This window comes from Myotis myotis, unplaced genomic scaffold, assembly GCF_014108235.1.
Source record: "Myotis myotis isolate mMyoMyo1 unplaced genomic scaffold, mMyoMyo1.p scaffold_m19_p_18, whole genome shotgun sequence".
Taxonomy (NCBI): Eukaryota; Metazoa; Chordata; class Mammalia; order Chiroptera; family Vespertilionidae; genus Myotis; species Myotis myotis.
The window spans coordinates 26154489-26180708 of NW_023416322.1; the positions used below are offsets into that span (position 1 = coordinate 26154489).

The 26220-nt window shown below is 37.8% G+C and overlaps 1 protein-coding gene across 1 annotated transcript in view; it reads right to left on the bottom strand.

Moving 5' to 3' along the window:
- The window catches only part of MROH9 (maestro heat like repeat family member 9), a 57148-nt gene that overhangs the window by 24607 nt on the left and 6321 nt on the right, over positions 1-26220 (bottom strand). Inside the window, exons 4-8 of the mRNA XM_036343903.1 lie at positions 13227-13306; positions 8290-8425; positions 7404-7490; positions 5882-5986; positions 1836-1971 (exon numbers count right to left, since the gene is read on the bottom strand). Coding sequence (XP_036199796.1) covers positions 1836-1971; positions 5882-5986; positions 7404-7490; positions 8290-8425; positions 13227-13306 — 544 coding nt within the window. The remainder of the gene's footprint in view (positions 1-1835; positions 1972-5881; positions 5987-7403; positions 7491-8289; positions 8426-13226; positions 13307-26220) is intronic.

The following is a 26220-nucleotide window of genomic DNA, read 5'->3' on the forward strand; positions in this document are numbered from 1 at the left end:
AGAAACACATCGATTGGTTGCCTCCTGCACAAGCCCGGACCAGAGCCCACTCTGGAGAGGAGCCTGCAGCTGAGGTACTTGCCCTTGACCAGAATCGAACCCAGGACCCTTCAGTCTGCAGGCCACTGCTCTATCCACTGAGCCAAACCTGATAGGGCTTAACAGTGTCTTTCAAAGGCAGAAATACAAATTATTTTATTTTCATTTACAAGTCATGCTTTTGGTGCTGTATTTGGGAAATCTTTGCCTAATCCAAGGTACAAAGGTTTCTTCTAGTTTCATGGGTTTACATTTAGTCCTATGATCCATTATGAATTAGCTTTTGAACATGTATGAGATATAGATCAAAGTTCGTTTTTTGCCTACAAATAACCAATTTTTAAAGTTAATAAGGTGACATTGGTTATAACATTATGTATTTCAAGTATACAGTTCTATAATACATCACCTGTATATTGCATTGTGTGTTTATTCCACCTCAAGTCTAGTCTCCCTTCATCACCATATGAAATAACCAATTTTTTAATAATATATTTAATTGATTTCCCACAGAGAGGAAGGGAGAGGGATAGAGAGCCAGAAACATCGATGAAAGAGAAACATCGATCAGCTGCCTCCTGTACACCCCCCTACTGGGGATGTGCCCGCAACCAAGGTACATGCCCTTGACTGGAATCGAATCTGGAACCCTTCAGTCCATAGGCCAACACTCTATCCACTGAGCCAAACTGGTTAGGGCAATAACCAATTTTTTAAGACACCATTTATTGAAATGTATCTGTTAGCCATTGAATTGCCTTTGAAGCTTGGTCAAAATTTATTTGACCACGTATATGTGAGTCCATTTCTGGATCTACTTAGTGCAATGCTAGATGGAAGTAATGACAGTACACATTTTTGTCTTTTTCTTGATCTTTTGGGAAAATCACTTGGTATTTCGCTACTAAATATGATGTTAGCTATAGGTTTTTCATAGGTGTACTTTAGCTGGTAGAGGAAGCTCTCTTTTTATTCCTAGTTTTCTGAGAGTTTACTGTTACTATTTTTTAAATTCAGAAGTGGATGTTGAATTTTGCCAAATGCTTCTTCTGTATCTATTGAGATAACCATATAGTTATCTTTTTTCATCTGTTAATATAGTATGTTACATTGATTGATTTTCAAATGTTAAATTTATATTTCATTTCTGGGGTAAATTCTATATGGTCATGCTATATTATTCTTTTTATGTATTGTAGTATTTGATTTGCTAAACTTGTAAAAAAATTGCATCTGTGTTCTAGAGAGATATTGATCTGTAGTTTTTTGTTTTTATTTTTCTTGTAATGTTTTTATGTGGTTTTGATATCAGAACAATGCCAGCCTCATAGAATGAGGCTGTATTCTCTCATCCTCACATTTCTGCATGCATTTGTATAGAATTGGTATAATATCTTCTTTGAATGTTAGCTGGAGTTTTCTTGGTAAGAAGACTTTTAAATATAAATTCATTTTCTTTGATAGATATAGAGTTTTCAGGTTATTAATGTCTTCTTGAGTGAGCTTTGGTAATTTGTGTTTTCAATGACTGTGTCTAAGTTGTCAAATTTACTGACATAAAGTTGTTCATGGTGTCCCTTATTATTCTTTTAATACCCATAAAATTTCTAGTGACATTACCTCTTTCATTACTGATATTGGTAATTTCTGTCTTTTAATCCCCCCCCCCCCCCCATGTTCTCAACGAATCTGCTTTTGGCTTCATTGCTGTTCTCTTATTGTTTTTCTGCTTTCAATTTTTATTGGGTTTGTTCTGTTCTTAGTGGCCCTTAGAAAAGGTGGTGACGCTTTCTTACCATTCTCACAGCTTGCAATGCAGAGGAGGTGATATATTCCAAAGGATGCTTGCTGTGTGATGGACCCATCCGTGTGGGAACATAGAAGAGACAGTTCTGCTGCCAGGTCCCCCAGACATGGAGCGTCCACACTTCCCTAGTGGAAAGCAAAGAAGAAAAATGTATTGCTGTGCAGTGTCAACATTAAATGTCTGTACCTTAACCTCTAATGCCTATGTCAGACTAGAATGAGAGGATGAGCTTCAGAGTTCACAGAATCTGTGTTCCAATCTTGGCTCTGTTACTGAGCCTCAGCTTCCTCCTCAATGAAGTGCAGGTAACAAATTCTACCTCATAACAGTTATTATGGAGGTTAAGCGGGGGTGGGGGGTGGGTAGCATGGAGGACAAAAAAGAAAGTTTGTAGCAAAGTGCTCAGAGATAACAGTGACTCACTCATTGAGGCACTATTAGTTTGTATTTCATAAATCAGGTAGCAATTTGCAGATAGCCAATTCCCAGGATACTTGAGGGGAGGTACAGGGATTGATTGAAGCATGTAGATCATGCTTCCCTTCTTCATGTATGAAAACCTTCAGATGACTCCTTTGGCCACTGGAGAAATATGACTTCCTTCTGGAATGGCTCTGATTCTTCCCAGGGAAACTAATTTTTAAAAATTCAGAGCATTTACTTCCAATGTCAAACCTACAACCACAACATTTATGTATTTTTCCCCACAACTTCTCTGACACGGGATGCTTAAATATTTAGATTTTTATCTCAACAAATTTGTTTGGCTTGGTCCAATGCAAAAAAGAAGGCAGTAGAGACAGAAGAGAGGAGAGAGGTGGAAGAAACATTTTGTTTTTGTGAAAATATAAGTATCAATGTTTGATAAGCTAGTGGGCCTGCAGAATCTTCTTGTGTCCAAGACAATTGATTACTTTTCCTAGGTAAATGCGTTGATGATTCGAGCAACTGTTGGCGGTAAAAGTAGAGTTCAAGTCAGCCCACTAGGGGGACCCGGGCCTGTTTCTCCTTTCTACTTCTCTCATGCTCCCTTATCCTTGTCTCTCATGCTCTCATGTTGCTTGACCCACCCACACCTCTCTCTCTCTCTCTCTCTCTCTCTCTCTCTCTCTCTCTCTCTCTCTCTCTCACACACACACACACACACACACACACACACACACACACACACACACAGTAATTCTGAAGAAGAATGTCAAGTGACCCGGGCCATGAACCCAGAGCATAACTGAATTAGGATGCTAAGAATGATGATCTCAGCAAAGGAAGGGAAGAGAAACTCTCGCTTCTGTGGATGCCTTCGGGATCTGCCTATTTTAGGAGTCCTATAAATGTCTTAGCTACTCTTTTTGAGACTAAATTCTCATCTCTATCTTGATTACCTATTTTTTATCATCCCCCCCCTTTATTTATGGTGGTTTGTCTTTTGTATTTGAAGGGTTTTCTCATGGGTCTTGGTTGTCTGGTCATATTTAAAAATGCAATGTTCCTTGGTGGGGTTTCCTATGTGAACGAGGCTTGTCAACCGGTGGGCTTCACTTTAGAATGATGAGGAGGTGAGCCTGGGGTCATGTAGATCTAAACAACAGAACCAAGATAATTTTGTCAGGAAATTGACAGCTGTTTTGAGAAAAAAATTCTCTGATTTTGCCTGCCAGTGGCCTCATGTCCCCGTAGAATAGAGTGTGTGCGTCAGGAAGGAGAGGCAATGTAGATTCTTCTGCACAAACTTTCAATGAATCCCGTTAGTTACTGCTTATGTTTTCAGCCTTCCTTTGCCTCCCACCCACCATCATTACTTGGGCTTCCACAGCTCCAGTCTCTCCGTGGTTCCACGGGGCATACTGCCTTCCCTTTCAGCCCCCACCCTAAGTTCCTGTGCTCCGGCCTCTCAGCCTTCCCTGACAGGCTTTACCAGCTTCCCTCTTCGTTCTACTCTCTCATCCAGAAATTTGTTGACATCGCTAGCCCATCGGAAACCCTTCACTCATTCTCTGTGTTGCTGTGGATTTATACCTTCAACTAATTTCATTGCTGTCATTTTGTGAGAACTCTGGAGATAGGGTATGAGATAAAAACGTGTCTATTTGTTAGCTTTGACTAGAGATCTTTCTTCCATTTTTAAAATGCTCATGTGCCAAAGGAACAAACTGAGGGGAAAAACATCTGTTAATGCTATAAGATGACATGTTTAGCTCACATCTCCTTTAATATTTTAATTAAAGGGACAAATGTTCTTTGATTATAGCAGGGTTTTTTTTTCTTATCCTGATGGGCACATGGATCATTAAGAGGAATAACACTTAAAAATATTTCTGAGTATGAATGATGGTCAGGATTGTTCAATAGGATGGGAGCTTCAGACTCTGGAAGACACAGGTTAGGGTAATTTATGAAGAAAAATATGAAGAAATATGAAGAAAAATATGAAGAAAAATTTATTCAGTAAATGGAATGATTAGGGGTTAGGTGTGTACTCCTGAGAATAGAATTGGCAGTTACATTTAGTTAGAGAAGGGCAGAACAAATCTTCATTGACTTTGTGTCATAGAACTACAAAGATCAAGCCTGTGGTGAACTTATTCATTTATTAAAATATTTTAAATATTTAATCTATTAATACTGTTTCTGATTGTTTTATATACTTATTTACCCACCCCCATTAATTTCACTGACTTAGCCATCCTCAGAAAACATTATCTAAAGAGAAAGTTAACTTAGTCAAGTTTGATGCTTCCAGGACTGTGAGCTGTTTCCATGTCCTGGAAAATGCTGGTCTGCTTCCATCTGGTGGTATTTAGCAAACATTGCAGAACAAAGTCATAGGTTATCCCCACCTGGCTCTCAAACAAATCTCAGCCACAGCTCGGAACCTTTAGCAATGCACGGGAGCCTTCTGCGGCACATGTGAATTTACGCATTTATTCTTTCAGTTGAGGGGTGGGCTGTGTGTGGGGGACAACGGCCTTTACAACTGTAACCGAGAGTGCCTGAGTATCCACAAGAGTGAGACATGTTCATAGATAGTGTAAAAGGCAGGCAGTGACACTCAAAATAGAAAGCCCCAGTAAATACTGACAAGAAGGAGATGCCCATTCTTCTCCATTGTGAAGGTGTGAGGAAAGGGGCACTCTGATTTTCAGGGAATGCTAACTGGAGGACACTTGTGCATCACTTAACTTTAATCTACTCATAGTTTTTGATTTATTATCTGTGTAAGCATTTATTTATAAGTACTCATGTGCTTGCACAAAAATGACCATTTTTGTATTGTTTGAAGTAGAAAAAAAAAACACACTGAAATATACCAAACTATTCAGTTGGAAGGTCTATCAGCTAAAGAATAGTTACAATATATGAAACTGATGGAATGTGTACTGTAGTTAAAGAATGAAGTAAATCTATGAAAATATCTGTACGACATATTGTTTGTGCAAAAAGGATACTGCAGAACCATAGGTAAGTATGAGGTCACTTTAGTAACGAAACACAAGGGAACAAAGCAGTATATCCCATGTGGGCATGTGTGGGTCTTCCTGAAAGCTGTTGGGCAGGACGCACATCACCGGACACAGCTAAGAAGGAATTGGGGTGGAGAAGGTAGTAAAGGAAGATTTCAGCTATATCTCCAACAGGTTTAAATGGAAGTACTCAAGAATCACGTGTATAAATTTAACATAAGTAATGGTTTAAAAAGATGATGGAAAAGGTGAAATAAGAAGAAAAGTAAGGATGGAAGTCTCTGTAAATAGCACTGATTGTAGTTCACAGGGGAAAATTGAGACTGAGCAAAAGCCTGGTTTTGACTCACTCCTACTGTTGGTGTAAAGCAGGAGGCATCTGTGTCAGTTGCTTGAGAAATCCTGCTGATTGACAGAGTCATGCAGGATATTGACTCCTTTCCCAATATCCCAGCTTACCAGCACAATCAGACCCAGCAGGCATCATATGCTCTCAAGACCTAAGTCTTGGAAAAGAACACGACAGAAATGCAGGCTTCAGAAGCAGGGAGCCAGATAGCACACTGTCACTTACATATCCCCTGACTTTCCTGGATGCAAAGTTTAGCACCCTGCAGATGATCACCAAGACTCTATGCTGCAGGTATGAGTTATCTTCACTCATCCACACGGCCATTTCCTGTGGAAAACACAAGAGTCATTGTAGAGCCATGGTGTTTCCATTTCCAAATCAGTGGGAACATCACCACATCAAGGGTCAACACGGTCTCTGATTATTCCACACCTAACCTATATTTATTTTTAAAAATATACAAAAACCAACTAGTATACTAATCTCTACTAGTATATTCCGTCATCTACTATAGTAACTGCCACTGTAATGGGTGTTATTTAATTCTACCCAACAAGTATTTCCTGATATCCACTCTAACAGTCATGTTGGAAGCTGTCCTGAAAAGTTGAACATGAGGTGATGAGGGGATCATCAGCGGCTTCTCTTTTTGTTTTAAAATACATATTCTCTCTCTCTCTCTCTCTCGCTCTCTCTCTCTCTCTCAAAAGTCACAGGATCTGATTTTCAGTTTTAAAAAATTGAAATATTATCTGATCCTGATATGTCATCTTATCCCAGAATTTTCTTTCTGAATTCATCACCCAGATATTTCTTGGCTCAGGTTGTGGAGGACATTCCCAGAGGGAGCTCGGTTAAACAGTTCTTGCAAATCTTGATTCCATCTGTCTTGCTGTAACTTCTGTCTGTTTGTCCTAAATCCTCAGGGAACCCTAGGAAGGGAAGGACACCTGCATATACTTCACAGGCCATCACTGTTTACAGACTTCGTAAGGCAGTCTGATGAATCCATCGTCTTTAAGCCATTGGTTGGCCAGATCTCTTCCCCAACCCTTGCTCCCATTGTATAAATCTGTTCTGAAGTCAATTTCCTAGGGCAGAAACATCTCTAAAGTCCAGGGGAGTCAGTCTCTGTCTTTTCCAGGAGTGAGGTTCAGAGCTTTTTGAGAACCAGGAGAGTTTCTAGACATGGAAGGAATGAGACTAAGATGGTTAAGTAACAGGCTCCCAAGTTAGCTCTGTCACTCATCAACTATTGCTCCTGTCTCTGCTTCCATCTCCTTATCTGTAAAGTGGGAGAAATAAGAGTAACTTCCTCACAGGGTTAAGTACCAAATGAGATAACCCATGTAGTAAGTATTCAGCTTAGTGCCATAGAGTAACTGCTCTCTATGCACCATGGGGATTGTGTGTGTGTGTGTGAGAGAGCACACATGAGGAGAGGGTTGTAATCATGGAGCAAGAACAATGTTCCCTCTTATATTACCACATAGCACTTGCTTCTCAAGTGTCAGTTCATGCCATCCTCCCAAAATTAAATTCTTAAAAGGGCGTCTCTGTAATTCAAATAAATGGAAGTGATTGCATTTGGGGGATACTCGCACACCTTTGGAGGAAAATTATTTTATTTTCAGCCGCCAGATATTTGACGGAGATGCTAAGTATGGCAAATGGAAAATAATAAGTGAAGTAGAGTATACTTAGATGTATGACACAAAACCAAAATTGCTCATTTTCCCTTTACCTTTAAGATTTGCAGTTTGTAGAGGTCTTTAGACACTAAGATCAGCAGAGTGTCCTCGAATATGTTTAAAATACTTTGGTATAATTCCTGAAAAACAAAATAGTTATACAACCAGCCAGTCCGCCAGCTTACATAAAATTTGACGCCATTGTTTTGCATCCTGGTGTCCTGAGTTCTTCCCATAAACTGAGGGTAAGAAAGGACAGTGGTAGCTATGGTGATGAGAGCTCATCCAATGCCATATGCCATGTGTTTCTTCTGCACCCCACATAGCCAGTGCACTGTGTAGCTTTGCTGAGGAAACAGACCACACATATTGCTGATCTTACTATGGGACTCTTCCCACCTCCATCTTTCTCTGCTCACATTTCCTTCTTTGCAGAACTTGCCAGTAAACTCCCTGTCCTTGGTCAACCAGTTAACCAAAAATCCATTTTCCCATTTGTTCCTATAAACCCATACTACCCATTAAATCCCATTGGATTGTAGACTTCATGAGGCCAGAGGTGTAGGCCAGAGGCTGGGAAGTGCTATGTATCTATTGTATTTTAAAAGAGTGAAGGAGAGCCCGGCTGGCATGGCACAGTGGTTGAGCATTGACCTGTGAACCAGGAAGTCACAATTCGATTCCCGGTCAGGGCACATACCCATATTGTGGGTTCGATCCCCAGTGTGGGCGTGCAGGAGGCAGCCGATCCATGATTCTCTCTCATCATTGATGTTTCTATCTCTCTCTCCCTCTCCCTTCCTCTCTGATATCAATAAAAATATATTTTAAAAAAAGAGTGAAGGAGAAAACCACAAAAGTCATGCTCTGTAGAGAGACACTGTGCAGGACTGTGTGCGTGAAGACGTCTCATCTCGATCAAAGGAAGCAAACTCTCACCTCCAGGTCCAGCTCCTCACATTCATTGTTCCCAATGTCTCTCACTTGTTTCAGAGTTGGCATAGCAAATACTACTTTAAAGGATGATTCTATGATGTTCAACTGAGTCTCAAATTGCAGTAAGGGATCCACGAAGCTGGCAAGAAGAAGGTGTAATTATTAAGTTGAGGAGAAAACAAGTATAACCTAACTTTAGTGACTTTTTCTGAGTGATAAGAGAGAGTGGACTAGAAAATGAGACTCAGCCTTTGGCTTTATATGACACGTGGGTTTTAAATAGTCTCATAAAACTGACAATGGTGCTTTAAATATAGAGGGATGAATTTTTTGCAAATATCATATGTAACAAGTTATTTGGAAATCAGACTATTTTTCTCCATTGACATAATGAGATAAAGTGGTTATAGTCTTAGCCAAGCCCGCAAAGCCATGCCGAGCTTTAGGCCGTTGAAACATATTACAGCCACATTTTCTCTAACCCATGATCCTATGTTTCTCACATGTTAGTATTTCTGATATTGGGATGCGTCTTCTAGTTGATGGCAAAAGAAACCCACCCAGCAGCAGCTATAAAAATAACTTGTGAAACGGTTGTTATTCCTTTGGTATATGTGATCTGGATAATAGTCCTTCTTGATTTTTTTTTTTGAGGTGAAAATAATTATTTTTTCTAAAACGATGGTGATATTAGATGGTAAGGTATGAAATCTTGTGCTGGACTCAGAATCTCTTTTCTCCACTGGACAAGATACTTTACCTGAGATTCACTGTTTGAAATGGAATCTCTTGGAATATATTAGGTAATTTTCAAATCCTGGAAGATTGATTTGACATTCATGGGCTCTAATGGATTACCAGACTCTGAACAGTTATCTATCAAAAGTTTCCAGTTAAATTTTCAGTGGAAGGTATTTAACATCTAGGGATATATGATCTGGTTTAAGAAATTAAGATTTTGATGAACTAGAAAACCGTGTCTTTCAATGTACTTTGAAATCATATCACCAGTCCTAAAAGAAATTCTAAAATGATCCAAGTCATGAGTGAGGATTATGAAAGCATGATACCCTGATGCCATAATGGACAAATGATCTTCAGATGTTAAATGTGAGGAAGGCTGCCATACTGAAGAAGAAAGTCACATGCATATCTATGGGTAAACATGAGCAATTGTATGTTTTGTTTTTTTGGTCTGCATGTAATTTGTTTCCAAAAGAGCAGGTATTAAGTTACTGATGTGTGTTACCACAAGTGACATCTTAGTGTAAATGCTTTCTTATATTCCAGGATGTATGACCAGGTGGTATAGAAAGGCACTTGACAAGAAAGAATAAGTATTTCTTACTAAATTACTGTATGAGTTTGCTTTTGTTAAAGTTTTGAGCTAAATATTTATTTTAAAGATTGAAGTGAGTAGTAGACCAAATATACTAGAAAAAATTGGGAATTTTTTTAATGAAGCAATAAGTCCTAGATGAGATCAATAGACAAAAGGCAATATATATATTTGCAAGTATAATTTCTAGAATCACAATTGAATAAAAGAAAGTAGATGCCTCCTAATTAAAGTATGAGGAAATTCTATTAATTGTGATCAGAAAGAAATCAGGAGGGCCATATTAATATAACACAATGTTTTATTTAAATTGAAGAGTATTATAATCAATAAAAAATATCCTTGGGTGGGGATTAAAATAAGTAAATTTTAAAAAGAGTATAAAGTTTAAACTTTTACAACAGTGGTTTATAAAAATAATAAAAGTAATATAACACCACCAATCATGATTTATCATTGAAATTTAAGAATAGCCCAATATTCTAAAAACTATTAATTGATACATATCTATGAATAGATTAAATAATAAAATAGTACTTTGACCAAACCTGAAAAAGTATTTAATCTCAACATCATTTTCTAAGAAAAAAGCAAATAATTTCTTGAAAGGTTTTATTTAAACCAAGAACAAAAAGTAGTGAGTTTTTATTAAAAGCAGGAACAGCATAAGGATTTAATTTAATATTTTAAAATATTGTGTTGGAGTTTCTTGTATTTCTAATAAGACATGATCTAATAAAAACAAGTTTGTTAAGCTCAATCAAATATTGAATAAATATAACCCCACCTTAAACTCCACTTACATCTCAGTATATCAGTAATTTTTTTCCAAACAATAAAATGAAACAGAACACAAAGTGCAGTGTATCTAATAAATTAATTTAGGGATGTGGAAGATCTATATTAAAAATCCTTCAAATTTTCAAGGGAGATATAAATCTTGAATAAATACAAATATATTTATAAATAAGAAGATTGCCTATAAATATCAATTCTCAAATTATTTTTACAAATCCTGAAATGGCAATTACAATTTTAGAAACTTTTCATCAGGAGTTAATAAAATACATTTATATTTCATTTGGAAAAATAAACTGGGAGGGCTATCATAGATCACTTTGCTGAAAAAGATCAAGAAAATAAGGAAGATCCAACTCAATCAGATAATAGAATCTATTACAAAATAGCATTAAATCAAAACAGTGTAGTGGTGGCACCAAATGAGAGTCTGAATAGTGGAATAGAATAGAAAATGCCCTGATGGCCCAGCCAGCGTGGCTCAGTGGTTGAGTGTTGATCTATGAGACAAGAGGTCACGATTTGATTCCTGGTCAGGGCACATGCCTGGGTTGTGGGCCCCATCCCCAGTGTGGGGCATGCAGGAGGCAGCCGATCAATGAGTCTCATCATTGATGTTTCTATCTCTCTCTTCCTTCCTCTCTGAAATTAATAAAAACAAGAAAAGAAAAAAAATGCCCTGATGTAGGAATAGCAAACATGTGGATAAATATTATATCTCTTTCCAGGCCAAATGTAGTACTAATTTATTGTGACAATATTTCATTTTGGGTCGCACTGCAATCTTATCAACCCTCCACCCCTTTTCTTACTTGAAAATTATCTTGAGGTATTTGTAGATTCACATGCAGTTGTAAGAAATAATACAGAAATACCTCTTATACACGTCACCCAGTTTCCCCCAGTGGTAACATTCTCCAGAAACTATAGTATAATACCAGAACATTGACATTGACTCAGTCCACTGAGCTTGTTCAGATTTCCCATTTTACTTGTGTATGTGTGTGTGTGTATTTAGTGCTATATGATTTTATCACACATGGAGACTCGTATATTCACCATTCCTATCAAGATACTAAACAGCTCAGAACCCTTTAAACCTACAACTATTTCATTAGACAGACAAAAACAAAAAACAAAAAACACACACAAAAACTAAAAAAAACACTCAAAGGGTTAAATATGCCTTTGGAAATGAAGCATTTTAAATAAGTATTATCTGTATCAGGGGTTGGCAAACATATTCTGTGATGATCCCGATAACAGATTAGGCTTTGCTAGCCTTTGCTCCAACTCTGACACAGGAGCAGCCACAGACAATACATGAAGGAATGGGCGTGGCTGGTTTCCAATAATACTTTGTTTATGGACCCTGAAATTTGACTTTCATATAATATTTACATGTCATGAAATAGTCTTCTTTTGATTTTTATCCCAAGTATTTAAAAATGTAAAAAAATACTCTTATCTCTCAGAATGTACAAAAATATGAAGCTGCAAAAACAACAGGATTTAGCACATGGGGCATAATTGGTCCACTTCTGTTCTGAATAATGGAATTGTGAAGCCTAACTTAAATTAGTTTATAAATAAAAATAACTTAGAGACTAAACAGTAACAAAAATCAAGTAACAAAAAGCTGGGGGATATTGAACATAATATTAAAAAGCAACGTAGAATTAATTTTTATCAGGTACACAAAAAAGTAAAAGAAAAAATATAGCTAGGACCATAAAGTGAATTGTAGCAAGATAAAAGAGGAACAAATTTAAAATCCATAAAAACAGCACAAGAAGCTTATTTAATATATATCGCCACTAAAATCACAATAAACTGGCAAAGAACATGAGACAATTTGTAAATGCATAACAGAAAATATTGAGTCTTGCTTATATTGAAAGTAATATAAATTAAAACGAGGCAAAAATTTGAACCTATTACATCAGCAAAATAGAAAAAAGTAGGTATGTATATAAATTTAGGTGATTAGGCTTTGAACAAGCATTTATTATTAGTGCAGTTCTTCCAGACAACAGATTGACAGTCTTTATTAAAAGCTCTAAGAAGTTTCATCCCATCTGCATTAGTTGGGGTTCAGGGGCAGCAGAGGTCAAAACAAGATTTAGAGGTGCACAAAGTTTCTAAGAGAGAAAGGAAGGCAGGAGGATTAGGGTAGGAAGAGCCTTGGACTACAAGTGCTAAGGAAGTGCTAATGAAGATATGATTATAAAGAAGAATAAAAACTTAAGACAAAAATGCCAAAATCTAAAGTATTACAGAACATTGTGTGTGCAATCTGCTTATGATTCTGCAGTAATTAAATTTATCTGCCTATGCATGCAATATAGAAAGATTGGGAAAGACTATGAGGAAGAAAGAAATGCTTGCCGAGTTAGGATGGAGGAATTTGGAAAAATGTTTTATTTTTCACCATTGTGATCCTTCTCTATAACATTTTACATATATATATATATACACACATATATACATATATATGTGTATATACATATATATATATACACACACACACACATATATATATATATATATTTCAGAGAGGAAGGGAGAGGGAGAAAGAGATAGAAACATCAATGATGAGAGAGAATCATCCATCGGCTGCCTCCTGCTCACCCCCCACTGGGGATTGAGCCCACAACCTGGGCATGGGCCTTGTCAGGGAATCGAACAATGAACTCCTGGTTCACAGGTTAACACTCAACCACTGAGCCGTGCCAGCCGGGCTTCTCTAACGTTTTAAAGATAGTCGGTCAGTGAAACAAGAGAGATTTACAGTTTATTATACCTGGAGTTTACGGCCAGAATTAGGGCTTGATGATTGAAGATGGTTGCTAATGTATCCCATAGAGAGGTAGCTGTGTACTCCTGTATCAGGAAAAAGAGAAGAATCCATGATAACAGGCCCGTGAGATGCATGACGTCATGAGACCACATTCAACTGGAATATAAGCCCAAAAGTTCATATATGTGTTGAGATAAGAAAACTGTAATTTAAACTCACGATACTAATGGCTGGCCTTTGATAGCCAACTGCTGTGCTTCTTTAATTAGCATTTCCCAGCACAGTGTTGGGAGGAATACTCTTGACCAGGTGCTTTTCCGCGCAGCACTGTAACTGTTGTCATTCAGTTGTCCTATAATAACATGGAACTCTGCTTTCCAGCTGTTAGCTAGCTTCTCCTTTTTTTTTTTTTTTTTTTTTTAATGGAGCCAATGTGTCACTATAACTCTATCACCAGGTCATTGTCCTCCCCTTTTACTTTGACATCACATCTTTTGTTGGGTCACTGACAGCATGTCCCTTCTGTGTTGGCATGCTTTCACGTGTGCTGTATTATCACTAATGTTTATAGAATGCAAAAGCCAGTGCACACACTGGTAAGCAACAAGGGTTTGCAAGCTTATATAAACATTCTAGGAAGTTACAAAAATTCGCCAGAAATTTCACCTGCTTTTCCCAATTAGGTATTTTGTTACAGGTTGGAATATATAACATGCTCACCAGTATTCCCAGAGAGTCTTCAGTGCCTTCTCTGGGGAGGTATGATATCATTCTGGCTTTAACTTCTATTCTATGGATAAGTTCTCCTTTAAATCATTTTCAATTACTTCCTAATCACTATGGATCCTCATTGGAAACCCACAGTAAATGATAAAATGGACACAATCCTGGAAACCTATATTTTGTAATATATTGCATAACACTAGGTTCTAGGACCAGTCTGGTGGGCCTTAAGCTTTCAAATATATTATTTTGGCTTTCTTCTCTAAAATGACCATCTGCTTTTCATATATGTGTTATATCATTGACATTTTTGTTCCATATCTGTTGTCATTCTTGGCCAGAAAAAATTGGAGTCATGCCAATTTCACTAGTTCCTTAAATGTCAGATATTGCAAAGCACAGGCATGTAATGTGTGTTTCTGATGCCACCTTAGTCTGGGGGAAAAATAGGATTATCATAATAGTCATTATTCTGAGGGAATTTGAACATTTGAACCCCCCCCCCTAATGATTCCCAAATAATTCTGGGAATACTCGAAGGGAGTCACAGACTTGGTCCTCTAGAGCAGGGGTGGGGAACCTTTTTTCTGTGAAGGGCCATTTGGATATTTATAACATTATTCTTGGACCATACAAAATTACCAACTTAAAAATTAACTTGCTATAATTGGTCAAATATTTAATTAGGCCACCCCTAATGCCTTGGCCTTATACAACCCATGGGTTAGACGTTCCCCACCCGTGCTCTGAAGTATTATGTGAATCTTCACCTTTTTCTTTCCTCTCTAGATCACTAGAACTTAGACAACAGCAAAATATCAAAAATTTGCAGAGAGCACTGGCTGGTGGTTAGAGCATTGGCCCATTCAAAGAAGGGTCGCAGGTTCGATTCCGGTCAAGGGCTCATACCTGGGTTGCAGATTCAGTCCCCATCCCAGGTCAGGGCATGTGTTGGAGGCAATCAATTGATGTCTCTCTCACATTAATGTTTCTCTTTCTGTCTCTCTCCCTCCCTTCCTTCCACTCTAAAAATCATTGGAAAAAAATATCCTTTGTTGAGGATTGACAAAAAAAAAAAAAAAAAATGTGCGGAGAGATGGGATATCTGAGCCCTTATCTACTAGGCTTGCTGTCTGTGCTGGGGCTTTACTGAACATAGTGATGCTGTTGCTGGTGGTGTCATGTCCCCACTACCCTTGCCAAGGCCAGATACCGAGAGAGCTGAAGACTACACTCAGAATAAATTCACCCACCACTCCGAGAGCTAATTAAATTTTACCCCACTATTGTAGAAGTCCCCAGAACCAGTGTCATTACACTATGCACTCTCAGTATTATGGTGGTTCTGGTTTTCACTGATCCTTAATATTGAAAATTTACATACAAATGCATATTTTGATGGAATGTAGATTGTCTATAGAAATGTCTCTTTCAACAAACTCTTACATAAACATTTTGAAACATTTTGAAAAGCAATGCACACATATGTATAAATGTGTAAACAGTGGACAAAGTCTCTAAGACCTCCCACCTCTGCCATCTCCCAGACCCATATTTCCATCCTAGAGTGTACAATTGTGGCCTGGTGCACAAATTCATGCATGGGGGGGGATCCCTTGGCCTGGATGGCAATGGGGGCTGATCGAGGCATCTCGCCCAGTCCCAATCAGGGCCAATCAGGGCTGGCTGGCTGGAGGCGGGGGAGGATTAGGAGCCACTGGAGGTTGGCTGGCTATGGAAGGTTGGCTGTGGGAGTGCACTGAGCGTCTCCTGCATTGAGCGTCTGCCCCCTGGTGGTCAGTGCATGTCTTAGCAACTGGTCAACCGGCCATTCTGGTCATTTGGTCGTTAAGGTTGCTTAAGCTTCTATATATATAGATAGGAATGTTAATAACATTCTTTTGGCTGAGAAGACTAGAAAATGGTCTAGTCTATTTTTTCTGTAACAGTTGCCCCTATGCTCTGCCAACCTCCTACCCTGGAATCCCTTCCTTCTCTTCCTCCTACCCTGGAATCCCTTCTAAGTAACTGTCTATCTTACTGACTTTTGAGTCTATGAATTTTCCAACTCTTTGAGTTATTAAAATAGCTTCACCATTATTATTAATACCAAATCCTGTTTATTTAAAATCTTCAACCTCATCATTTATGTACAGCTCAACCTCCACTCCCAGTTTAGTTGAGATTCTTGGTTTCAGGGTTGACATAGGTTAGCTTGGTGCTTATACCAGTGACTCTGGAACCAGACTCCATGAATTTGTATCCTGTCTCTGATACTTGATAGTTATGTGACCACAGGAAACTCAGTTTTCTCATTTGTCCAGTCAGGATAATGGTAGTCCTTATCCCGTAGGGCTGTTTGTTGTGAGGATTAAATGAGTTATTTATTTAAAGCACTCAGAGCATGCCTAACAGGCTATATAAATGCCATGCTATAATTGCTGTTATCGGAGTGGGGAAGGGGTTTTCTCTCTCACAGCTCTACTCATTTTTATTTTTCTGGGGTTGTGACTGTGAACTGGGGGAAATGTATGTATGTATGTATGTATGTATGTATATGTGTGTGTGTGTGTGTGTATATTGTCTGCCCGCAGCATGAATTCTTGTCTTCTTCCTGTTGGTCATGACTTTGAACAGTTTGGTGGGAAGGATTTTCACTGTGATGATGGAAGGATATGAGATATTGCAGCAGACCTGTCAGGAGGGGGGTGAGTGGGCCAACAGTGGGATGGGTCAAACTTTCATCCTTTTAAATTAGTGTTGAACGTCATTTCCAAGGGCATGCAAGGGTGAGCAAGAACATAACTTCGTAGGGAGAAAAAGCCAAAGACTGTTGAACCAAACTGCCATTTTTCCACTTTTATCCACAGACACTATTTTAAACATTAATTATGACAGCCTTATGATGGAGAGAATGAACAAGTAATCCCCTCCTCCCCCAAGAGATTTTAGTTCCATTAATATCCTTATAGATTATAACTTACCAGGTGTTGCCATTTCACAACGGACTGCAAAATCTGGAGATTAGTTACTAGTCAGGGAGGAGAAGGAGACCAGTTAAAAGGAAGTACATTTAATTTCTTATCACTGAGTAGAGCATATCCAGAAATCTGAAGCTAGCATGACCTTGATAGCCAAGCCCAACACATACCCGCACGTACACTAAAACTTCAGGCAAATTTATCATGAGTATTGCTGAACAGCACTTAACAAAAAGATTATCAAACAGGATACAGAAACATAGTACAAGAATAGTGAACTATAACCAAGTGGTATTTATTCCAAACACACAAGGATAGCTCAATAAAAGAAAACCTATTATACAATTCTCAACATTAATTGCTTTTAAAAAAGAGAGAAAATTCACATGACAATTTTTATTGAGAATTTTTGATATGGAGAATTTTATTGATAATTTTTATTGAAATTCTAGTCAAGTTTTAAATCTATTTTGTTGATTGCAGTTCTTTTTAAAAGTATATTTTTATTGATTACAGAGAGGAAGGGAGCGGGAGAGAGAAATAGAAACAATGATGAGAAAGAATCATTGATCAGCTGCCTCCTGCATACCCCTCTGGGGATCGGGCCAGCAACCCAGGGATGTGCCCTGACCGAGAATTGAACTGTGACCTCCTGGTTCATAGGTCGATTCTCAACCACTGAGCTATGCTGCCTGGGCTGATTTCATTCTTTGGTCCTACTATTTTCCTCTTCTCAAATTCAAGAATACAGCTTCATCTTTAATGTAGGTAAGCTTGCTTTCCTTTTGCCTTTCTTGGATTTATTTTGTTGTTCTTTTTCTCACTTCTTGTTTTGGATATTTGACTTATTCATTGTCATTCTTTCTGGTTTATTATTCTGAGTACTTAAGGTTATGAATTTTTCTCTTTATCCCATTTTGGCTGTATGCTATAGGTTCTAATATTAAATATTGTCAATACAGTGGGGCCTTGACTTACAAGTCTAATTTGTTCCGAGACAGAGCTCGTTAAGGAGCTCGTTAACCCAAATTACTCTATCAACTCAATGCAAAAAATCCGCCGAGAGACAGCTGGTATCTCAAAAAACTCGTTAGTTGGGACACTCGTAAGTCAAGGCCCCACTGTTTCTATAATTTCTGTATTAATTTTCTCTTTGTTCCTAGAATTATTTAAAATAAAATAGTTTAGATGGCAAATAGTAGGTTGTTTATATGTTTGTTTCATAAGTTCCTTATTTTCTTTTTTTTTTTTTGCATTGTGATCAGAGAATATTTCTACATTTTGGGATTTATACAGAAATTCTAGCCTAACATATATAGTTATCCTTTATGAATATACCTTTTTGTGAGCATTAGAAAAGCAGATATATTCTTTGTTTCATGGATAGAGTATTATATATGGGTTTCTCATACACGTACACACACACTTACCTTTCTCTTTACTCCGTCTTGGACTCCTACTTAATTTCTGATTCTTTGATATCATGATGACAGAGTTGAATTAGTCTTCTACTACTAATGCTGCAAAAGAGTACTTTGTATTAGTACATAAACCAATAAGTTTCCTATAGTTTTGTTGTGCTTTATCAATTTGATGCTACTGTGTTATGTGGTATTCATTTTAGATTGTATTACTTTTCTGTTGCTATGTAACAAATTGCCACAAACTTTTTATTTTTATTTTTTTAAAACTACCCATTAATCATTTGACAGTTTCTGTAGGTCAGAGAGTCAGGCTCTGTTTAGAATTTTAAATAAAATAGGGTGAAGTATTTATTCATATGGCTGGGGTCAAGTGGTTTTCATGGATTGCTCTCTCATTTGACACTCAACATCCTCTCCCAAGGTCATTTAGGTTGTTGGCAGAATTCAGTTAAAAATCTCACAGGATTAAATACATACATGAAGAAATTATAGGACAGATCTAGAGTTTCCCCATGATATAATTTTTCTTATTCTATGTTTTTACATGTGTATGATTTGATTTTAATAAATAAATTGTGACCGACATTTTAAATTGATTTTTAGCCTTACGAGCTTTTCACCACCTCATGGATTTTTTTCTACTTCATTGAGTAAAATGAAATGTTTTCTGGACAGAGTTCAATTTCAGAGCTGGAGTGCTTAGGGGAAGCCAAAACATTGGTGGGTGTCAACTAATGGGTGACTTACTTAACATAGGTGCTCAAGGTGTCTTCAAAATAGGAGGGATGTAGTCAGGTGGTAGAAGAGAAAATAGATATGAAGTTTGGAGATTAATTAGCAAAGATAAACTCTTCCAAATAGTAAATCTTGTAAGAACTTTAGAGGAGGTCCCATGGTGAGGTTAATTCTAATATATCCATACTTCTTTCTTTAAACAGAACAAAAACTAAGTAGCCAAGGCTAGAAAGAAGACGGGCATTTGACTGACTGAAGAATTAATAGGAGAAAAGTCACTAACATGTGTGTAATTTTTCTGTAATTGTTGGCAAGGCAGGGTAGTGAAGAGAAACTTTACCTCTTAGCCAAAGATAAAATGCTCAGCCAACCGAAGGAATCCTTTGAGATGTTGTCCCTTGTCATGGCAACCACATATTTCAAAGATTCCATTCTGGAATGGATGTGGTTCCTGCCTAGACAGTACTGACACTTGATCCATTGATTTTTTTTAGAGAGAATAGAAGGGAGAGAGAGAAACATCAATGTCAGCGAGACAGATCCATTGGTTGACTCCTGCACACACCCTGACTGGGGCTGGGGATCAAGTCTGCAACCGAGGTACATGCCCTTGACCAGAATCAAACCCACTACCCTTCAGTCCATGGGCTCTAACCACTGAGAAAACCAGTCAGGGAGAGAAATGTCTATTTTTAAATTGGGTTATGTCTTTTCTTGTTGAGTTTCAAGTGATTTTTCATATATTCTGGACACTAGCCATTTATCAGATATAAGATTTGCAAACATTTTCTCCCATTCAGTGGGCAGAATACTTTGTATTATTATGCACAATATACTTTGCATTGTTTCAACTCTGTTAAATGCATTCTAGCTTGTTTTATGGCTTCATGTGGTCTATCTCAGAGAATGTTCCACGTGCACTTAAGAAGAATGTGTTTTCTGCTGTTGTTAGTAGGGTGTTCAATAGATGTCTCAGATATATTTGGTTCATGGTATTCAAGTCCCCTATTTTTGTGTTGATTTCCTGATCTATCCATTATTAAAAGTGGGGTATGGCCCTGACCGGTTTGGCTCAGTGGATAGAGGGTCGGCCTGCGGACTGAAGGGTCCCGGGTTCGATTCCAGTCAAGGGCATGTACCTTGGTTGCGGGCACATCCCCAGTGGGAGGTGTGCAGGAGGCAGCTGATTGATGTTTCTCTCTCATCGAAGTTTCTAACTCTCTATCCTTCTCCCTTCCTCTCTGTAAAAAGTCAATAAAATATATTTTAAACAAAAAAGTGGGGTATGGAAGTCTCCAACTGTTATTATTGAATTTTCTACTTCTCCCTCCTATTTTGTCATTTTTAGCTCAATGTATTTGGGGCTCTTTGGTTAATTGCATAAACATTTACAGTTATGTTTTCCTGATAAATCAACGCTTTTATCATTACATGACCTTCTTATCTCTAGTAATAATTTTTGTTTTAAAGTTTATTTTGTCTGATCATATTAGAGCCACGTCATGCTTGTTTTGATTACTATTTGGATGGAATACTTTTCCCCATCCTTTCACTTTCATTTGTATCTTTGAATCTAAATTATATCCCTGGCAAACAGTAAATATTTGGATCATTTTATTATCCATTCTACCTATCTCTTTTTTATTAGAGTGCTTATTTCATTTATAATTTTTGAGGCGTAGTTTTGTCAGATATAGTAATCATGGTTGACATATTTTTCCCCTCTCAGCCCTATGTATGTCATCCCAATACTTTCTGGCCTCCATACTTTCTGATGACAAATCAGCTGTTGATCTTATGACAGTACCTTATATGATTTGAGTTGTTTTTAATTTGTTTTTAAATATTTCTCTTTATCTTTGTCTTTAGACATGCTCCTTGATGTTCTCTGAGTTTCTTGTTTGTGTAGGTTATGGTTTTAAGATAAAATTTGGTGAGCTTTTTGGCCTTTTTAAAATTAATATTATTTCTGCTCCTTCCTTTCCTCTCCTATGACTCATATTAGGTATTTTGGTATGCTTGATGATTTCCCACAAGTTCTGGTGGCTCTGTTTATTTTTTTCATTATTTTTTATTTCTCCTCTTTAGATTAGATAACATCAATTAACCTATGGTCAAGATTGCTGATTTTTTCTTCTGCTACTTAAATCTGTTGTTGAGATCCTCTAGTAAGTGTTTTATTTCAGTTACACTTTTCACTCCAGTATTTCTGTTTGGTTAGGTTGTATGATTTCTATTTCTTTCTTGATATTCTGTATTTGGTGAGAAAGACATTATTAGTATACTTTTCTTTAGTTCTTTAAAAATATGTTTCTCAAGATCTGTACTCAGAAAACTACAGGACATTGAAAAAAGAGATAGAGGAAGACATAAACAAATGGAAAAACATACTATGTTCATGAATTGGTAGAATCAACATCATTAAAATGTCCATACTACCCAAAGCAATCTACAGATTCAATGCAATCTCCATTAAAATACCAATGGCATATTTCAAAAGTCTAGAACAAACTCTCCAAAAATTCATCTGGAATAAAAAAAAAAAGACCCTGAATAGCCACAGCAATCCTGAGAAAGAAGAACAAAGTTGGAGGGATCACAATACCAGATATCAAGCTATATTACCAAGCCACAGTTCTCAAAACTGCCTGGTACTGACACAAGAACAGACATATAGACCAATGGAACAGAACAGAGAACCCAGAAATTGACCCACGCCATTATGCTCAATTAATATTTGACAGAGGAGGCAAGAGCCATACAATGGAGTCAAGACAGCCTCTTCAATAAATGGTGCTGAAAAATTTGGTCAGATACATACAAAAAAATGAAACTAGATCACCAACTTACACCATACACAAAAGCAAACCCAAAATGGCTAAAGGACTTAAATGTAAGACGGGAAACCATAAAAATCCTACAAGACTCCATAGGCAGCAAAATAGCAGACATATTTTATAGCAATATCTTTATCGACACAGCTCCTAAGGCAGTGGTCGGCAAACTGCAGTTCGCAAGCCACATGCGGCTCTTCGGCCCCTTGAGTGTGGCTCTTCCACAAAATACCGACTTACACGCATGGGCCATGAAGTTTCAATCGCACTGGCACTACACGTGCGCGCCCGCACGTGGTATTTTTTTTTTTTAATATATATATTTTTTAATATATTTTATTGAGTTTTTACAGAGAGGAAAGGAGAGAGATAGAGAGTTAGAAACATCGATGAGAGAGAGACATCGACCAGCTGCCTCCTGCACACTCCCCACTGGGGATGTGCCCGCAACCAAGGTACATGCCCTTGACCGGAATCGAACCTGGGACCCTTCAGTCCGCAGGCCAACGCTCTATCCACTGAGCCAAACCGGTTTCGGCCCGCACGTGGTATTTTGTGGAAGAGCCACACTCAAGGGGCCAAAGAGCCACATGTGGCTCGCGAGCCGCAGTTTGCCAACCACGGCAATGGAAATTAAGGAGAAAATAAACAAATGGGACTACACCAAAATAAAAAGCTTCTGCACAGCAAAAGAAACCATCAACAAAACAACAAGAAAGCCCACTGCATGGGACAACATATTTGCTAATGCTATTTCAGATAAGGGTTTAATCTCTACAATTAACAGAGAACTCATACAACTTAACAAAAGGAAGATAAACAATCCAATCAAAAAATGGGCAAAGGATCTAAATAGACACTTTTCAAAAGAGGACATACAGAAGGCCAAGAGACATATGAAAACATGTTCAAAGTTACTAATCATCAGAGAGATGCAAATCAGAACAACAAAGAGGTACCATCTCACACCTGTCAGAATGGCTATCATCAATAAATCAACAAGTGATAAGTGCTGGCAAGGATGTGGAGAAAAAGGAACCCTCGTGCACTGCTGGTGGGAATGCAGACTGGTGCAGCCACTGTGGAAGACAGTATGGAGTTTCCTCAAAAATTTAAAAATGGAACTGCCATTTGACCCAGTAATCCCACTTCTATGACTATATCCCAAGAAACTAGAAACACCAATCAGAAAGGATATATGCACCCCTATGTTCATAGCAGCACAATTTACAATCGCTAAGATTTGGAAACAACCTAAGTGCCCATCAGCAGAGGAGCGGATTAAAAAACTGTGATACATCTACACAATGGAATACTATGCTGCTATAAAAAAGAAGGAACTTTTACCGTTTGCAACAGCATGGATGGAACTGGAGAGCATTTTGCTAAGCGAAATAAGCCAGTCAGAGAAAGATAAATATCACATGATCTCACTCATATGTGGACTATAATGATCAACATAATTTGATGAACAAAATTAGATCCAGAGACAAATGGCGGGGGAGGAGGGGAGGTTGGAGAGCAACCAAAGGACTTGTATGTGTGCATATTAGCATAACCAATGGACACAGACACTGGGGCAGTGGGGCCTTGCCAGGATGGGAATGGCTAGGGGAGGGGTCAATTGGGGTAAAAGGGAACATATGTAAAACTTTAAACAATAAATTAAAAAAAGTAAAGATATGTTTCCCTTTAGTTTTTTCACTATATTTATAATAGTATATTCAAGTCATTGTCTAGTAAGTACAGTGTCTAGTTTCTTCTGGGACATTTTCTATTGCTTGCTTTTTCTTCTTGTATATGGACAATACTCTTATTTCTCTTTGCATGTGTGATTTTTTTCATTAAAATCTGGATATGTAAAACAATATAATAGAGCAGCTTTGGAAATCATATTACCCCCCTCTTCAGAGTTCATTGTTATGGTTATTGTTGTTGTTGGATTTATTTTGTGAATGTAGTGATCTTTTTTGACTTCTTTTGTAAAGTTTATATCCTTTGTCACATGTGTCCACTGAATTCTCTTTGCAGTTAGCTACTACTATGGCAGATTTTCATAAAGGCTTTAGAACCAATATGTCTGCCAACCTTTGTCAAGGGGCTGTGTGTGTTGTGGAATGCTTTCCACACTTCCAGCAATTTATCATACTGCCTTTGCCTTTGCTTCCTAATTGCAAAGTACCTCAAGGTTGCCCAGAGGGGAAGAGAATACAATCTTCTCAGGTCTTTTCTTGCCATGTGCAGAGCCCGGCACAGGTGTATGACTTCTAGGTTTCCAGGATACGTCAGAGTTTTCAAAGCCTGCTGTGGGCATCTCATTCCCCAGTTTTTCCTTTAAGTGATTTGGTCAGCTTTTTATTTGCCCCAACTGGTCTTGCTACTTCAGGCAGCTGCCATGTTAAACAATTGCCACTGGTTGGTTTTGACAAATGCTCCTGGGACAGGCCTGCAATCCTCTGGAAGAGCTTTGCATCAGGTGAAATAAAAACAAGTCCTGTGAATGGTACATTTTCAGGGATATAACAGATAAGTCAAATAATGATGGTTCCATGGAGGATTTGGGGGAGCTAGAAATCTATTCTGCCCTCTTTAATAGTAGCTAGGCTGCTAATTTTCATAGCTATTGCTGGTTTACAGCCATTTTTACTAGTAAATGTTGGTTAGATGATTGTAAATCTTTGATTGATTCTCCAGGTTCTGAAAAAATTGATTTTGACAAATTTCCCAATGTTCTTATTGTTTTTTTGGAGGAACAAATATTCTAAAGTTCTCACTTCACTCTTACAGAAGTACTTGCACAGCATTGTTTTAATAGGAAAAAAATTCGTATAGTAAGAGAATGGAAAAAAAAATTGTGCTCTCTTTCTACAATGGAACCCAGCAGTTAAAATAATAGACTAAGATTAAATAGCTACCCATGAATAGCCATAAAAAGAAATTATAGAATGCTACCTGAAGTACAATATTTATATAATTAAAACACACAGAATATATTGGATGAGTGCATATGTAAACAGCAAATTATTTTTACAAAACTTGGGCTAGGAGGATAAATTCATGATAGTGGTGGTGGGGGGGATGGGATTGGAATGAAGAGGAAAAAACCTAACTTTTAAAATAATTAAAAATATGAATAATATTCATAAAGCATGAATATTGTTTTTGTGCTTTTCTCTATTTAGAACTCAGAAAGAAGAATGTCATAGTGAACGGAATTACTCTATTCTCTGGGAATTACTGACTCTGTCCAATTTTTTATAATCTATGGGTAGAGAGAGAACAAAAGACGGAGTGATATAAATAAGTGCTGAACCACAATTAGGTCTATTATAAAATGATTTTGAAATGGCTTTCAGCCCTAACCGGTTTGGATCAGTGGATAGAGCGTCGGCCTGCGGACTCAAGGGTCCCAGGTTCGATTCCGATCAAGGGCATGTACCTTGGTTGCGGGCACAATCCCCAATAGGAAGTGTGCAGGAGGCAGCTGATCGATGTTTCTCTCTCATCGATGTTTCTAACTCTCTATCCCTCTCCCTTCCTCTCTGTAAAAAATCAATAAAATATATTTAAAAAAAAAAAGAAATGGCTTTCAAATCTGGAATGTCAAATTCTGGTTTTCATTTTGCTTTTAAATAATCACAAGTTCAAACCAGACAGAAAAATGTGAATCATTGGCGTCTTCCTCCCTAAAAATCTTGGTATCATGACTCTGCTCCAGCCAAAGAAAGGAAACTTTTGACAATGTCCCCCCCCCCCCCACAGTGTTTTTTTGTAACACCTCCCTGGCTTCCAAAGGAGGGAAACGGAGCTGCTTTACAATTATTACCACATAGCGCCTCTCTTCCAGAGATTTTTGACATCCCATCAATGATGTGGGAGCACAGATATTAAATTCGCTTTTACAACTAGGAGTGGGACAATCTGGATTGCCATAAGAATACAAAGTCATTTTTTTCTCACATGACAATTGGACAAGGATAAAGATGAAAAGCAAATCCAAACCCAGCCTCTTTTGGCCTAATACTCAGCCAGAGAAAACTTCAAAGCCTAACCATGTACTCATTACAACATGGAGCCACTAGGTGTCACTAAAGATAAAATTTGTAGGCATTAGACTCGCAGAGGTTCTCAACCTGTGGGTCTCGACCCCTTTGAGAGTCGAAGGACCCTTTCACAGGGGTCGCCTAAATACATCTTGAATATCAGATATTTACATTATGATTCATAACAGTAGCAAAATTACAATTATGAAGTAGCAACGAAAATAATTTTATGGTTGGGGGTCACCACAACATGAGGA